At 49.5% G+C, this 17081-nt stretch overlaps 1 protein-coding gene across 3 annotated transcripts in view; it reads left to right on the top strand.

Moving 5' to 3' along the window:
- Positions 1–17081, top strand: part of LOC144692184 (calcium-activated chloride channel regulator 1-like) — a 44343-nt gene that overhangs the window by 14775 nt on the left and 12487 nt on the right. For 2 of the 3 annotated variants that reach the window (XM_078560728.1, XM_078560729.1), the window contains exons 5-11: positions 747–912; positions 4978–5199; positions 6218–6442; positions 12205–12382; positions 12973–13079; positions 13166–13387; positions 16039–16300. In XM_078560728.1, coding sequence (XP_078416854.1) covers positions 747–912; positions 4978–5199; positions 6218–6442; positions 12205–12382; positions 12973–13079; positions 13166–13387; positions 16039–16300 — 1382 coding nt within the window. The remainder of the gene's footprint in view (positions 1–746; positions 913–4977; positions 5200–6217; positions 6443–12204; positions 12383–12972; positions 13080–13165; positions 13388–16038; positions 16301–17081) is intronic. The other variant, XM_078560730.1, reaches the window with a different exon arrangement.

Raw genomic sequence — 17081 nt, forward strand, 5'->3', positions numbered from 1 at the left:
ATAGATCCCTGAAAGTAGCAGGTCAACTAGGTAAGGTGGTTAAGAAGGCAAATGAGACACACTCCTTTATTAGCCCAGGCATAGAGTGTAAGAGCAGGAAGGTTATGTTAGATCCATTTAACACACTAGTTAGGCAGCAGCTAATATACTACAAACAGTTCTGGTCACCAGATTACAGGAAGGATATGAGTCCACTAGAGAAAACTATGAGGAAAGATTGAATAGGCTGGGTTGTCTTCCTGAGAGCAGAGGAGGCTAAGGGGACATTTAATTGAGATGTACTATTTTCCTTAGCAAAGAGGTCAATAACCAGGGGGGATACATTTAAATTTAATATGGTGGGGGTCTGGAACTCATTGCCTGAAATGATAGTGGAGGCAGAAACCCTCATCACATTGAAAAAAAAATACTTGACTATGCACTTATAATTGGCAGGGCTATAGAACAGATGCTGGGATTAGGCTGGTTAACTCTTTTTTTAACCAGGCAAGGACATGTTGGGCCAAATGGCCTCCTGCTGTGCAGTAAATTTTCTATTTTCTGTGGCTGGCATTTTCCGGTCCTGCCCGGGTTGGGAATCGTCTCAGGGAGGATGGAAACCTTGACAGACCAGCCGAAGGTCCATTGACTTAGGGCGGGAATTTCTGGTCTTGATTGCAGCCTATGTTTCTATTTATTAAATGATTTCTTGTTCTAGAAATGTTACTCGGAATCAAAGAATTTTCTTTGATTATTTTGACTTTCAGGTGTTCAAAAGAGATAGTAGGAAAGATTTCTGATTGCACGAGCAGCCCCTGTACATCATGTGACATTGATCCCAACTCAGGCTTGCCAAAAGGCAATTGTAAGTTTTATCCAGCGAAAAGCCAGACTTCATCTTCTTCAATAATGTACATGCAGGCACTGTCAAATGTAAGTAGAGCCACTAAGAGGTACTTTCTCAAATATCATTAACATTTTGTTCCAGCAACTCTTACTCAGCTTATCATATTAGTCCCAAGTCATTGCTGCGGAAATTCCTGTGTCCTAGGCCCAACTATCTTCAGCTACTCATCAATGACCTTTATTCAACCAAAAGGGCAAAAGTAAGGATGTTTGCTGACGACTGCACAGTGTTCAACTTGCTTCATTATTGCTCAGGTAATGAAGCAGTCTGTGCCTCATGCAGCAAGACCCGGACAATGTCCAGGGTTGGGCTGAGGTGTAGCAAGTAACATTTGTGCTGTACAAAAGCCAGGCAATTATCACCCCCAACAAGACAGAATTTAACCAGTTCCCCTTGGCATTCAATAGCATTACCCTTGCTGAATTCTTGTGAAGGTTGCCATTGACCAGAAACTTAACTGGACCAGCCATATAAAAGCTGCAGCTGGAAGAGCAGGTCAGAGGGTGGGTAGTCTCAGAACAGATCTGATGAAGAGTCATTGGCCTGAAACGTTAACTCCATTTCTCACTCCACATTGCCAGCATTTTCTGTTTTTATTCAGGTTTCCAGCATCTGCGGTGTTTTGCTTTTGCTGGGCAGTCTCATGTTTTGGCTCCCCAAAGCTTCTCCATCACCTACAAGGCAAATGTCAGAAGTGTCATGTAATACTTTCCATTTGCCTGGATGGGTGCAGCTGTGGGGTGGATTCTACTGTTGGGGGGAAAACAAATTACCCACCCCCCCGACTCAAAGGTCCATCTGCACCGCGCCAACCAAAAACCCAGCTGCCCCGCTGCGATGTTAAGATGGGGCCAGCCTTAATTGATTTAGAGTGGGACTTCCGCCCCCATCTGGGAGGAAGTCCCGCCCTAGAAAGCTACCAGCCAGTCTGATTGGCCGGCAGCTCTGTAGCCTCAGCAACGCCAGAATCGAGTCATGGTCACTGCTGCGATTACAGGCAGAACCTGAAGAGGAAGTGCCATGGATGATGGACTTCAGGTAAGTCCAGGGATTTTGGACGGGCATGCCTGGCAGCAAGGGACAGGACAGGGGGTGGGGAGCCGTGTTGAAGAGAGCAATGGGTGAGAATTAAAGTGGGGGGAAGGGGTATGATCTTTGGGGGGAGGGGGTGCGTCCGACGGGCACAGGGGATCCCGCAAAGGAGGTACCCCCTCTCCCTGCCAACCAGCTGCCCATGCAGTGCAAACTCCTGCCTTCCCCTGCCACTTGTATTACAGCAGCAGAGGTGGAATGAGGCCCTTAAGTGGCCATCAGTTGACCACTTAAGGGTCTTAATAGGCCCAAGGGTGGGCAGGCTACTTAATGCTTTACCTGCAGGTAATGTAGGAAACAGGTCAAGGGGGGTGGGAAGGTGGTGAGCAGGCCACCCATTTTTATTTTACAGTCCCCTCTCCGCCTTCAAATACTCTTACAGGGGCCCATAAAATTCACCCTTGTAACAACAAAGTAGCTCAACACTATCCAGCACAAAGAAGTTCACTTGATCAAAATCCCATCCACTGCTTTAAATATTCACCTCCTCCGCCATTGCACACAGTTGCTGCAGTGCGTACCATTTACAAGATGCACTGCATCAACTTGCCATGTCTTCTTCAGCAGCACCTTCCTGGAACAAGGGCCGCACGTGCATGGGAAAACCACCACCTCCAGGTTCTCCTCCAAGTCCCACACCAATCTTGACTTTGAAGTATATCACTGTTCCTTCATCATCACTGGGCGAAAGACCTTGAGCTCCCTTCCTCACAGCACCGTGGGTGTACCTACACCACGTACACTGCAGAGGTTCAAGGAGGTGATGCACCACCACCTTCTCACCGAAAATTACAGATGGACAATAAATGCTGGCCTTGCCTGTGGTGCCAAACCCTAAGAATGAATATGGCTTCCCACTGACTTTTGAGCTGGGGTGGGGGCGTGGCGATGGTGGGGGGCGCAGGGGGAGTGGAGACCACGACGTCCTGTAAAACCCAGATCAATATATATATTTTCTTTAAAGAGGTGTCAGTGCTCTGGGAGGGTTTCACTTCAGTGACAACGTATGGTCACCGCTCTCCCCTTTAAACTGCAGATTGGGAGTGACTGGTATCCATTGCAGGGACAATAGAAAAACCTTGCCATTTTCCACACCTCAAGCTTCCTCTTTCCAGATACGTGGAATCGGAGAATCGGGCCATGGAGACTGTGGAAAGTGCAGAGTTTGCCACCTTTTTTATTATTACTTCATGGGATGTGGGCATCACTGGCGAGGCCAGCATTTGTTGCCCATCCCTAATTGCCCTTGAACTGATTGACTTGCTAGACCGTTTCAGAGGGCAGTCTGGAGCCACATGCAGGCCAGGCCAGATAAGAAAGGCAGATTTCCTTCCCTAAATGACATTAGTGAACCAGATGAGTTTTTACAACAATCAACCATAGCTTCATGATCACCGTTCCTGAGACTAGTTTTCAATTCCATATTTTATGAATTGAATTTAAATTCCACCAGCTGCCGTGGTGGGACTTAAACCCATTTCCCCAGAGCATTAGTCTGAGCCTCTGGATTACTAGCCCAGTGACATTACCACCAAGCCACCATCTGCCCCCTTTACATTATTGGATGCCCTTGTTTGGGGTAGGACTGTACAAACCGGTTGTTGCGAGCAAGTTATTCACTTTAAAGAAGAGCTTCACATTGGAGCATTTGGTAGTTTTGTCTTTTGCCTGTTTGCAAACGCATAATGGCCTGGATCTTCTGAAGAGCGGCAGTCCTCGCCAGAAAATTGCCCAGCCCAATTCTGTTCCGCATTTCTACCGGGGTCTTCTGAACCCGGTTGTCCCAGAAATGCAGAGTGCAGCATCCCTCGGAGAACTCCACTGGATCATAGTGGAATCGGGGGAAGATGGGACAAGCCCCTCACTAGCTGCCGTATGGTGCGTTTAAATGTCCACTCTGCATGTTAGTGAATGAATGTTTGTGAATGGGTGAGTGAATGGGTGAGTGGGTGAGGGAGCAGGTGGGTGAGGTGGGTAAGTGGTTAAGGTGGGTCAGTGGGTTAGGTGGGTAAGCGTGTGGTCGGTGGGTTGGTGCATGAGGTGAGTAAGTGCAGGTAGGGGGGTAGAAGGGTGAGTGGGGCGTCAGGTCGGGAGGGTAGTCGGGTCAGGCCAGATGGTTAGTCGGGTGGTCAGGAGGCTTATGAGGAGTGTCGGGTGGGGTAGTCATGTCAGGCCAGGGTTAGGGTGGTTGAGGGGTAGTCAGGTGTTCAGGGAGGGTGGCCAGGGGTTCGGTAGTGTGGTTGAGAGGATTAGCCGGGGGGAGTCAGGGGAGGTAGTCAGGGGCCCAGGGGGGTAGTCAGGGGGTCAGCGTGAGTGATTGGGACGTGAGTTCTGCAGTTACCCAGGTGTTAAACTAGATTTTTCTGTCTAACGTTTCCTGGGTAAATATCCATGTAAGTAAGTCGGAACTGTCCCAAGTCTCCGAGCCTAATTCAGAGTCTGAGACATTCACAGAGGGTCCCAGGGAGCAGGGGAATTGCCCATCAAAGGTTGAAACTTCCCGGGCAATTACCATGGAGATCCAGGTGTCGGGATTTACACAAGGTCCTGATGCAAATCGGTCGTACGTCTGGTCCCCTACAATCCGGAGAGCAGAAGATTTGGCCCATTATGATGTTGCCAACACGTTATGGGGTATGTTTTGAACAGTGCCCCCAGGTGTACACCTGGATTGTGGCTTCCGTCCTGTTAGAGAACCAACTTGATATCCATCGGATTCAATGGGATGCCAATCCAGGGGAATTTACAATGGGCGGGTGATGACTGTGACACTTTACTGACTGGGTGGTGAAGGTGAAAATGACTCGTCCCCTATATGTCAGCTTGGTTCAATGGCGACACTCATGATTCTAAGTCAGAAGATCATAAATTCAAGCCCCACTATAGTTGTTAATGTATCGTAGATTTTTTATGTTTCTGAAGAGTTTGCTTAGTGTTTTTGTTGGAGCTGTTTTCCCCAAAGCCCCTTTAACCCATGGCATCTTTTTTAAAATATCCAGGTGGTTGAATTCTGTGATGAGAAAACTCACAATCGTGAAGCACCAAACATGCAGAACAAAATGTGCAATCAGAGGAGCACCTGGGACGTGATCAAAAAGTCAGAGGATTTCAGAAACAATCACCCACCCCACACTGGTCCAGTGATACCGACATTTACACTGCTACAGGCCAAAGACCGTGTGCTCTGCTTAGTCCTTGATACATCGGGAAGCATGAGCTCGGTAAGGCCTTTCGTTAAGTTTATTTCACAGAAAATGTTGATTTGGACACAAGTCCGAGCTGTGGTGTGGTTTCAGACAGCAAGCTAGAGGAGGTCAGGAGCTGGTGTATGGTGAACACTGGCTCACCTCCTGACTCCCAAATCGTCTCCACCCCCGACAAGACATAAATCGGGAGTGTGATGGAACGCTCTCAAAACCATCCAGGGCAAAGCAGTCTGCTTGCAGGAATAAAAATCAATTATCAACATTCATCAATGGAAATTGGAACTGGTCCAGTTTAGCTGCTGCCAGTTGGCCAGTTGAGCTGCTCCCAGTTGGCCAGTTGAGCTGCTCCCAGTTGACCAGTTGAGCTGCTCCCAGTTGACCAGTTGAGACACTCCCAGTTGGCCAGTTGAGATGCTCCCAGTTGGCCAGTTGAGATGCTCCCAGTTGGCCAGTTGAGACGCTCCCAGTTGGCCAGTTGAGACGCTCCCAGTTGGCCAGTTGAGATGCTCCCAGTCGGCCAGTTGAGCTGCTCCCAGTTGGCCAGTTGAGACACTCCTAATTGGCCAGTTGAGATGCTCCCAGTTGGCCAGTTGAGACGCTCCCAGTTGGCCAGTTGAGACACTCCCAGTTGGCCAGTTGAGACGCTCCCAGTTGGCCAGTTGAGCTGCTCCCAGTTGGCCAGTTGAGCTGCTCCAAGTCGACCAGTTGAGCTGCTCCCAGTTGGCCAGTTGAGCTGCTCCAAGTCGGCCAGTTGAGATGCTCCCAGTTGGCCAGTTGAGATGCTCCCAGTTGGCCAGTTGAGATGCTCCCAGTTGGCCAGTTGAGATGCTCCCAATTGGCCAGTTGAGTTGCTCCCAGTTGGCCAGTTGAGCTGCTCCAAGTCGGCCAGTTGAGATGCTCCCAGTTGGCCAGTTTCCAGTCAACCCTAACTTTAATTAGTTTTTATAAATCTTATTTGTTTAATACAATGTGTAAATAAATAAAATAAATGACTATGTGCTGCATACTGCATTGTTTTCTTTTTGTCGAATAGGAGAATCGTATTAACAGGCTCCGACAAGCAGCCGGGATATTCTTACTGCAGATCATTGAAGTACAATCACAAGTTGGAGTTGTCACTTTTAACAGTGCTGCAAGTATTCAGACAGGTTTGAAAGTGATTGATGATGAGGATGTGAGGAAACAGCTTGTCCGACTGCTACCTACATCAGCTAATGGAGGAACAAATATCTGTGCTGGCGTTCAGTCTGGGTTTCGGGTAAGATCTGAAAAGATGAAGGAACTTTTAAGAACACGTTGACCCGCATGTAAAACGACGCGCGGTGATGTCGGGCGTGCGTCCCAACGTCACCGCGTGCCATCGCGATATTCGGGAAGGCAGGCACGCTTTGAGTTCGGATGTGCGTCCGCCAACAATTAACGGGCCAGTTAAGGCCCTTGAGGCAGCAATTGATCTCGATTTTTCGCAGCCCGTGCGATCTTCAGGATGTCGCACGGGCGCAACGGGCAGGCGGGTAGGAGACATTTGTATAAACTTCATCCTCAGGCGGGATAAGAGGGGTGAGTGGGGTCGTGAATGTGATGTTTGAGGCATTTAAGTGTGAAAGTGACTTTACTTGCCTGAGTGAGCAGGAAGACTTTGAAACTCATACTAACTGCTTGGACAGGAATAAAAACCTTGGTCAGGACTCTACAGTAGAAATCATTTCCGGGGCCTGCAGCTTTCAGAAAGCCTTCCCTTAGCCTGGGAATGGGAGTCGTGCTCTCCACTGGAGGCACCTCCTCTGAGGGGGAAGGAAGGGCCAGAAGGGGTAGGAGGCCAGGAGTACACATTCAGCCTCCAGGAGAGCTCCCTTTGGGAGGAGAGGCGCAGGAACAAGGGGTGAAGGGCCAACAGGAAGTGCAAGGCGGAAAGAGCCACAGAAGATGCCATTTTCCTGCTGCCAGGGTTTACAGGTGGCAAAGCAGCTACCTCAATATGTATGAGGCCCAGTGCCGAAGGAGTCTCCATCTCTCAAGGGAGTCAGATGATAGGCCCTGAGATCTCCGCAAACCGTGTGGGTGGGCACCCCCTGCCAGTGGCTCTAAAGGTCACAGCTGCCCTCTACTTCTATTCCTCCGACTCTTTCCAGGGGTCAGTGGGTGATCTCTGCGGAGTCTCCCAATCAGCTGTCCACACTTGTATCAAGCAGGTGACAGACGCTCTATTCAGGCGTGCATTGGCTTTCATCCACTACCGCTGGGATAATGCCAGTCAGACACAGTGAGCCAGAGGCTTCGCGGCCATTGCTGGCTTCCCCTGCATCCAGGGTGCAATAGGCTGTACACATGTGGCCATTAAGGCGCCAGCAGGTGAGCCCGGTGCCTTCGTCAACAGGAAGGGCTTCCACTCCATGAACGTGCAGATAGTGTGTGATCACAGGATGCAGATTCTGCAAGTCTGTGCAACGTTCCCAGGCAGCTCCCACCACGCTTACACACTCAGACACTCCCAGGTGCCGAGGCACTTCAGTGCTCCAGCCTGACTGGTTGGATGGCTGCTGGGTGACAAGGGCTATCCCCTCAGAAGGTGGCTCATGACACCTCTCCGCCATCCAAGAACAGAAGCTGAGCAGCGGTACAATAGGAGTCATGTCTCCACAAGGGCTGTGGTGGAGAGAACCATTGGTCTTCTCAAGAGGCGCTTCCGATGCCTGGACCGCTCACGGGGCGCACTCCAATACCCCCTAGATGGTGTGTCACTGATAGTGGTTGCATGCTGCGCTCTCCACAACCTGGCGCTGGAAAGGGGCGATGCACTGGACGAGGAAGATGTACTCCGGATGCACACAATGAGTCCAGCAGTGAGTCCGAGGATGAGCACGCACAGGAGAACGCTGAGGAGGTAGACATTAACACGGGCATAGTCCAGGGAGGCAGGGACACCTGGGAGGCTTTAATCTAAGAAATCTTCAGCTAGCCCGCCACAGATGGACCTTCAACACACGCCAGGGCTGCAGGCTCCACATTCGATACTTGAGTGCTAAATCGGACTGGATAATAACGTTAACTAAGGCCCTTGTCAATAAAGCTCAATGTCAAACAACTCACTCATGGCTTCCTGTACACATGCAGAAGTAAGGAATCACCCTGAGGCATGGCAACATGTCAGAATTTATTGAGTAAACAAAAGTAAATTCACAAAGCAAAACAGAAACGGTGTTGGACGTCACACCAAGTCTTCGGGCAGAATTTCCCCATCGGTGAGAGGGGGCGGGGCCTGCTCGCCGACGCGATAATGACGCGGGATGATGTTGGGCAGAACCCCCGACATCATCCCGCCCCATTTAAATATTCGGGAAGGCAGCGATCAGCTGTCTGCCCACCGACCTGTCAGTGGCCAATTGAGGCCATTGACAGGATAGTTAAACCAATTAAAGGCCCGGCCCGTCCAACATTTAGGCTGGCGGGCAGGCCAGGAGCCCCAGCGGGCTTCTGAAAAAACATGAAACCTCATCCACTGGCGGGATGAGGTTTCACATCTGTTTTAAAAATTTTTCATAAAGTTTCTGTGATATTTACTAACATGTCCCATCTCGTGTGACACGCTAATAATTTTTTTATTTTTCTATTTTTGAAATTTATAAACTTTTCAGCGCTTTCCCTGAGACAGCACTTAGCCTCAGGGAGATGTGCGCATGCGTGAAAGAGCGCACTCTGACAATCCCTCCCCCACCCCTGCACAGAAAGCACAAAGCGCTTCCCGTCGGCCAGGCCGCTGGGTGGGGCCTTAATTGGCCCGCCCACTCAAAATGGCGGTGGGGCCTGTTTCGACAGCGGCGATGGGCTGCCTGCTGCCGAGCCGGTGGGGTCCGCCCGCCCATCAAGGGCAATATTCTGCCTGAACCGACTAAGTACCATGGGCCAAAGTTAAAGCACCAGTGAGAAACCCATGATGTGCCTAAGGTGCCTTAAGTTTACGCTTATGAGTGCTACGTCTCGGAGATGTCCCCTCGCTGGCACTGACATCTGAGACAGCCTGCTCACTCTGCTGTCCTGTTGGCCTCGATGACCTTAGCGGCCGTCCTCTGGCCCACGGAGCATTTGATGGCCCCGCCTGGGAGGGAGTGGCCAGCTTCACACCTGGCATCTCCCCAGTCGCCACAGCCTCATCAGATTCCACGGTCACTGACAGGGGGGCGGAGAAGCTGCTGCCCTCATCCGGAGCACCCTGAGAGAACCCCCGTGGAGACGACAGGCAGTCGCTGCACTGACATGAGGTTGCTTCGGACCTCCCTGCTCACCGCAGATGGACGGGCACCGAGCTTGGTGCCCAGACCACCTCCCACACTAGCACTGACCAGCTGTGGCCAATGCCACTATGAGGGCTTGCTGGTCCGAGCGCAAACCAGGAGGACCTAATTGTTCTCCTGCAGGTGCCTCTCTATGAGAGTCGCCACACTCTCCATGGAGGAAGCATGGTGCTCAGCCATGAGGCTCATTGCATCAGTGATGCTCCGCGTGGGCTCCTCCAGCATGGGCACCATGCCACGCATAGCCTCATATATCTCTGCCAGATCGTCCCGCATACCCTGCTGCACTTCAAGCATCTGCTGCCTCACGGACAACTCCAGAGACACATCATCAGCCACCGACCGAGCATGTACCTGGTCCCCAGCAGTCCTCCGACTGCCGGCACCCTGGGCACTTTCTGTCTCTGTCTGCACCTCAAGTGAGTGTGAAGTGCCCTCACCGCTGTGCCCCGGGATGCTAGACGAAGATCTAATTCCCACCGAGGTGCTAGTATCGGCGCTGGTGCCTGCCTGGCTGAGATGGTGTGATGCTGGTGAGTGCATTTGCTCAGGGGCTTCAGGGGTGAGAGATGGGCCCTCTGCCTCCTCCTCCCGGCCCTGCTCCGGTGATGCTGAAAGGAAGAAAAATGACATTTGATTCGTTACAGTACAGACAATGTCCACTTGCATGCCGCTCCCCCAGATCATTATGCGCTCATCCTTCCATAATCAAGGGTAAACCCATGTTGCTAACGTCAATCACAGAGCATTCAGCAGTGCCATGGCTTCTGTGACACACATGGTGACTTGAGTGCTCGCCAAACATACCTCCCCGTGGCACCCCAGCCTCACCGCCACCGGTGGAACGGGGGCATTGCGCCTCTCAAGGTCCATGGCCTGCTGCTCGAAAGCTGTAAGGATGGCCAACTGGGCCTGCCCTCTGCCAGTCTACATTCGTTCAGAGGCATTGTGCGCAGTCTTTTCCTCAAAAGGAGAGAGGAGCATTGTTTAGTCCAGCCTGCACCTGAATTCCCATCATATCCCTGCCAACCCAGCCAGAGTGGGGCATTGCAGGACTCCAGTTCTTCATCACCCCGCAGCTACCACACACTCACCCAAACAAGCCAAGGCTGACCCCCCAACCCCATTGCCCAAATGCTGCCTCCTACACATGTGGCACCACAAGGGGCCACTTTGCTAAGCAAGGAGGCACAAGCACATGGAGCGCAAACACCAGAAGATGGATTGATGCCCCACCAACTGGAAGCTCCACTCCCAGCATGTTAGCACCCTAACTTCGACAGGCTTCCCAGTTCCAGCACTCTGCCCAGGTGCAGACCCTTGACTTTCACCCCCATTCTATCCGCTGGGTGTCAGTGTCACACATGCTGCAGATGCAGAACACATCCTAGCTCAACCCTCTCAGGGTGAACTGGGCATGGGCAATCTCTGCTGTCACACCCAGCGAGGGATCCATGCCGTGAGTGATTCAATGCTGTTACTGTGCTCAGAGTTGGCGGGGGTGTGGGGGGGAGGTGGTGTTTGGGGGAAGGGGTGACGGCTGCATGAAGTGACTTGAGGCAACATGGTACTCACCCTTCCCGAGCACAGGAGACCATTGAACCTTTGGCAACGCTAGAGCTATGTGCACCGCACCACATCATAGGAGCTAACACTCTCGGCCACCTCCTCCCACGCACATTTGGTCAGGTGGGCGGGGCCTCCGTCTCCCATCCCTCGGAAGAAGGAACTCCCACCGCGCTGCCACCGCCTCCAGGAGGGCAGCTAGGCACCCGTCTGAAAAACGAGGGGCATGCTGCCCCACTGGCCTACACTCCAGCCTGACCTGCCCCGATGTCCTACCCTCCTGTCTGGCCTGCCCCAATGGCCTACCCTCTGGCCTGGACTGCCCCAATGGCCTACCCTTCTGTCTGGCCTGCCCCAATGGCCTACCCTTCTGTCTGGCCTGCCCCGATGGCCTACCCTTCTGTCTGGCCTGCCCCGATGGCCTGCCCTCCTGCCTGGCCTGCCCCGATGGCCTACCTTCCTGCCTGGCCTGCCCTGATGGCCTACCCTTCTGTCTGGCCTGCCCCGATGGCCTACCCTTCCGTCTGGCCTGTCCCGATGTCCTACCCTTCTGTCTGGCCTGCCCCAATGGCCTACCCTCCTGCTTGGCCTGCCCCAATGGCCTACCCTCCAGCCTGACCTGCCCTGATGGCCTAACCTTCCGTCTGGCCTGCCCCGATGGCCTACCCTCCGGCCTGGCCTGCCCCGATGGCCTACCCTCTGGCCTGGCCTGCCCCGATGGCCTACCCTCCGGCCTGACCTGCCCCGATGGCCTAACCTTCCGTCTGGCTTGCCCCGATGGCCTACCCTCCGGCCTGGACTGCCCCGATGGCCTACCACTTGCGTCACCAACATTGCCCCTCTGCAGAGCCCTTCAGCCAGCCATTGCAAGCAGCCTTTCCAAGGCTGCGAGGCCTTCCTTTATACAGGCCGCCGGGTCGCCATTGGACCTAGCAGGCTGAGTGCACTCACAGCCGCCCGCCCACTCCCGCTATGCACAAAGTACGTTGGGCGGGCCTAATTGGCCCACACACGTAAAATGGCGGCGCAGACCCGATCGCAGGCAGTGATCAGGTCCGCATCCACCCGCACCCGCTCCCATTATTTTTAATTATTTTAATTCTCCCCATTATTTTTAGTTATTATGTTTTTTCCACATTGACAATAATTTATTGCTTTGTAGGTGCTTCGTGGTGATGATGGTGCTACAGACGGTGATGAAATCATTTTACTGACTGACGGGGAGGACGGTGGAATAAGCAGTTGCTTCGCAGAGGTGGGACAAAGTGGTTCAGTTATCCACACTATAGCGTTAGGACCAAGTGCAGCTGTAGAACTGGAACAGCTTTCAAAGATGACAGGTAACAAGCACTCATTATGCCTCGGGTGACCAACATGACAACAACCCATGTCTTTGTTGCAAGTTCTTCCTCCTTTCATTGTGGTGGAAGCATTAAGAGGTTTAAAATAAATTGCCCAGCAGCTCAACTACAAATAGCGGACAAAGTGATTGCATTTCAATTACTGGGTAGATGTCGATGGGAGGTTAGTGGGGCTGTTTTCCTGCTTTTGGTCCTGGTGCTGCCCAGTTTTAGCCATAAACACAGCTAGCAAGAAAGAAATCGCAGCAACATCGCACAAGATTGAATAATATTACAATGAAAGCAGTATACGTGTCCATATTTCTGATCTGTCACACTTGAGTCTCCAAGCTTCCTGATATTATTGCAGGCAATGTGAACACAGTGGGTAGCACTGCCATTTTAACCACTGCCCACTCACCCCCATACATTTTGCTCATGCTGAACAGGCTGGGTTAAAATCTGGTCTAACCTTTTTTAATAGTTTTATTGTCAACTGTGTTTCATTGGGCAGACATTGCAGAAATCCCTTATGACTCTTTCTTTCTTTATCGGTGTTTATGATATATTTTTCCCTCTCCATTCTTCAGGGGGTTCACAGTTTGCAGCCACTGATAATGTGGATGCAAGTGGATTGATCGATGCCTTCACTGGATTAGTATCAGGAAATGGTGACATTAGTCAACAATCAATTCAGGTTGGATTCCCCTCAGATAATAACTTTCCAATCATTCCTGTGCTAACTTAACAGTAAAATATAATAATCTATTTGTTTGACCCTAGCTTGAAAGTTCTGGAACAAGGATTGATGATGACAGTTGGTTGAATAACACAATTTTTATCGATAAGACTGTTGGGAACAACACATTTTTCGTGGTTACATGGGAGACGCAGACACCAGACGTGTTTGTACATGACCCCAATGGAAAGGTGTACGACAGTGGTGACTTTGGGATAGATAAAACTGTACATACAGCCCGTCTCAACATTCCTGGCACCGCACAGGTATGGATCAAAATGCATCCTTTAATTCTTTATGTTCTGCAGTGTATTCCCTCTCAAACTAATCTTTTCTCCTGGTAGCATTATCTAAGTCAGTGATGAGCAACTCCGACTAGTGAGTGGGCCACCTGAATGGCTCTCCTTCATCTCATGTGCACTAACCATGACCCCATGAATAAGATTAAATACATTTAATACACGCCAAATATTTCCTAACGAGTCATAGAAAATGCTTATTCATTCATATATGAATAGAACTGTCATCAACTTCAAATGATAAAAACAAAGGAAATATTTAGGCTAACCTACTTACATCATACTCAGTGCGGCTTCTGATTGGATCTGTCCTCCACAAGCTTTCTTAGATTAGGACTTGGGGATGTGCAGATGCTTCACAATTCGGCGCTGAGGTTTCCATCCGTTAATCTGTTGCACTTCTTGCACTTGATGTGTCCCATAGCAGAAAAAGTCCGCTCGCTTTGATTGGACGCAGAGTGAGTGCACGGCTCTCACAGTCACTGTTGTGTGCAATCAACACGCACCTTACTTCACGGTGCCCTTGCTTTGCGTGTGCATCACTTTAGTAAAAACCGGTAGGAAAAAAACTACACAGACGGAAACCAGCGGAATCTGGCACCTCTGCGCACGGGCAACCGTCAACAAAATGTCTCGCGGGCCGCACTCAGAACCCTGACAGGCCGCATGCAGCCCACCGCTAGTCTAAGTGCAGCTTGCTTGCTGCTATTCAGACAAGCTGCCATTGTATGTAACGGTCTTTCATGTGCTGTCTGTCATTGGCTGGTTGTGTACACCGTGTAAACGGAATGAAGCCAATGGATTGTTTCCCTGGCTATTCCCACAGTGTGAAATGTATGACTTCTTTATGGTACAGCTTCCATGAACTGGTGAGGAAGCTGGGCATTGGGAAATGTTCACTCGATCTGTATGACAGCCTTGGGACTTAACCCATGGAGGCATCACAGTTGAGTCCAATCCTGAGTCCACCTGACTTTCACACACATACACATACACACACACACATTTCTAGCAATGGGTAGAAAATGTTGGAAAAACTCAGCAGGCCTAGTAGCATCTGTGGAGGGAGATACAGAATTATTGTTTTGAGTCCGTATGACCCTTCTTCAGAGCTGAAGAGAAGCGGAGACTTGAAAAATTATCTTGTTTCTCTCTCCCCAGATGCTGCTAGACCTGCTGAGTTTTTCCAGCATTTTCTGTTTTTGTTTCAGATTTCCAGCAACTGCAGTATTTTGCTTTTATTTTTCGAGCAATGGTGCCTGGATAGCATATTAGAAAGACCAGGACAGTCAGCCCCTTAAACTTGTTCTGCCATTTAATTAGAAGTTGATCTTTATCTTAATTCCATTTACTCAGTTTGCTTCCATACCCCTTAAAATCCTTGCCTTTCTATAATTGATCAATCTGAGTTTTGACATTTTTCTTTGACTCCTAGTCTCAGAGAATTCCAGATTTCAGTTATGCCTTGTGTGAGAATGTGCTTCCTGGCTTTCCCCCTTTATGACTGACCTCTCGTTTTAAGGTTATGCCACCTTGTTCTGGACACCCCCAGTGGAGGAAATGGTTTATCCACCCTATCAAATCCTTTAATTGTCTTAAATGACCCAATTAGATCACCCCTAATCTTCTATACTCAAGAGAATACTGCCTTAATCCATATAACCTTTCTTCATAATTAAATCCCTAGCTACAGAAACATTACAGAGAATCTGTGCTGTAACACCATTATATCCTCGATAATGCGCGATGCCCAGAACTGAACAAAGTGCTCTAGATGTGGTCTACCCAGAGCTTTATACAACTCTAGCATAGCATCCACTCCATTGTACAGCCCCCTTGAGATGAAGGCTACCATTTCATTAAATTATTACTTGTAGCTATCCACTAGTTTGTTGTGATTTCTCTGGATGGACCTGCAGTTCCCAGCTTCTCACAAATACTCTGATCTAACTTCCTTGGGTACAATGCGGATGACCACACACTTCCCCACGTTGAACTCCATCTGTCACAGTTTTGTTCCACTCACTTTATCTATCAATGACCCTTTGCTACTTTCCACTCCCATCTGCACTATTCACTGTGCCACCTAACTTAGTGTTGATCACAAGCAGGTGCCCTGGCCATTTTTTGCTTTCCCAAAAAGTGACACTGAGGCCATATGTAAAGTCTCTACCACTGCCTTGGCTCATATTGACTCTTTTGGTACAATCCAGAAATTGAATTTGGGACTTTCCTGTACTGGATTGAACAACTTCAGGATACACTTAGAACAACTCACCCAGGCCACAGGAACACCTCCTCCCTAACCCAAGAGCTCCACTGCTTAGAATGACTAGGGCAGCAGGAATACCTTCAGCTGCAAATTCCCTTCCAAGCCGCACACCATTCTGGCTTGGCAATGTATCATCATTCCTCCATTGGGTCATAATCCTGGAACTCTCCAGCTAGCAGCACTATGGGTGTACCTTCACTACATGAACTGCAGCGGTTCAAGAAGGTAGCTCACTATCACCTTAAGGACATCTAGAGACGGACAATAAATTTTACCGGATATTCCAAAGATGAATTGAGGGAACTGCTATCTCTCCTACAATTATCAATGAATATTTGTTTCCCAGACAGGACCGTGGATGTACAGTATCCTGAATCCTGGAACTGAACAGGTTATAACTATCACAGTGACATCCCGAGCAGCAGATGTGAATGTTCCACCAATAACAGTCAATGTGCACATTAGCGAAAAGAATTCACTCGGTGCAAGGATAATCTATGCAGAAGTCAGTCAGGGATTTTCACCGGTCATGTTTGCAAAAGTGACAGCCATTATTGAACGTCCCACTGGTCCTCCAGTTGAACAGGACCTTTACGATAATGGCACAGGTACAATACATAATGTGACCCTGTGAAATAGAGCATTTACTTATATTCTAAGTATCTGAAATGTGAATATATCCAATTTTAGCTATCATTGCATAAAATGTATTCCAAAGAATGTGTTGTTGGGATTTGGACTCTATACTAAACACCAGATTATGAAAATTCTTGCCAGGTAATAACCTTATTGGCAAATAAAAGACAGTCATTAATTTATAATGCAATCTAACAAGGTTTATTAGAAAGATTAATACTTAACATTCCACTAGTCAAGGCAGAGCAGGATGCACTGTATTTCCAGTGGATCCCAGGACTGCAGGGGTCTTTTCTTCTTGGTTCCTTAAACCTGGTCCCTTGACTCACGATGTTCCTCAAGGTTTTAATCTTGTCAACCTAACTCTAACATGCATGCAAAACCCCTTTGCTGCTTTAAGACTTCAGATCTAATTTCCCAGTCTACTTTAACTCATGGAGCTGCACATTTCACACCTACTTGCTTAGAGCTTTTCCCTCTCTCTCTGTCTTGACAAAAATGGGTCACTTTTTCTTAAGGCAATTACTTTAGCCCTAATAATGCATTCTAATACTGATCCGAAATTCTTATGGCAAACTCCAAACCTGTGACATTTACGTTTGTCACTTCTGGATTCTTACGACAACCTATGACAATTACCTGTTGACTGACAATGTCCTATGCAAGTGCTAACTTCTAAGTAATTGCCCAATACTAACTGTTAACTTTCTTTCCTGGCAAAAGCCCTCTTAGTAAGTGTCCTCTGATAAATGC

Source organism: Cetorhinus maximus, chromosome 17 (genome assembly GCF_964194155.1).
Source record: "Cetorhinus maximus chromosome 17, sCetMax3.hap1.1, whole genome shotgun sequence".
Classification (NCBI taxonomy): Eukaryota; Metazoa; Chordata; class Chondrichthyes; order Lamniformes; family Cetorhinidae; genus Cetorhinus; species Cetorhinus maximus.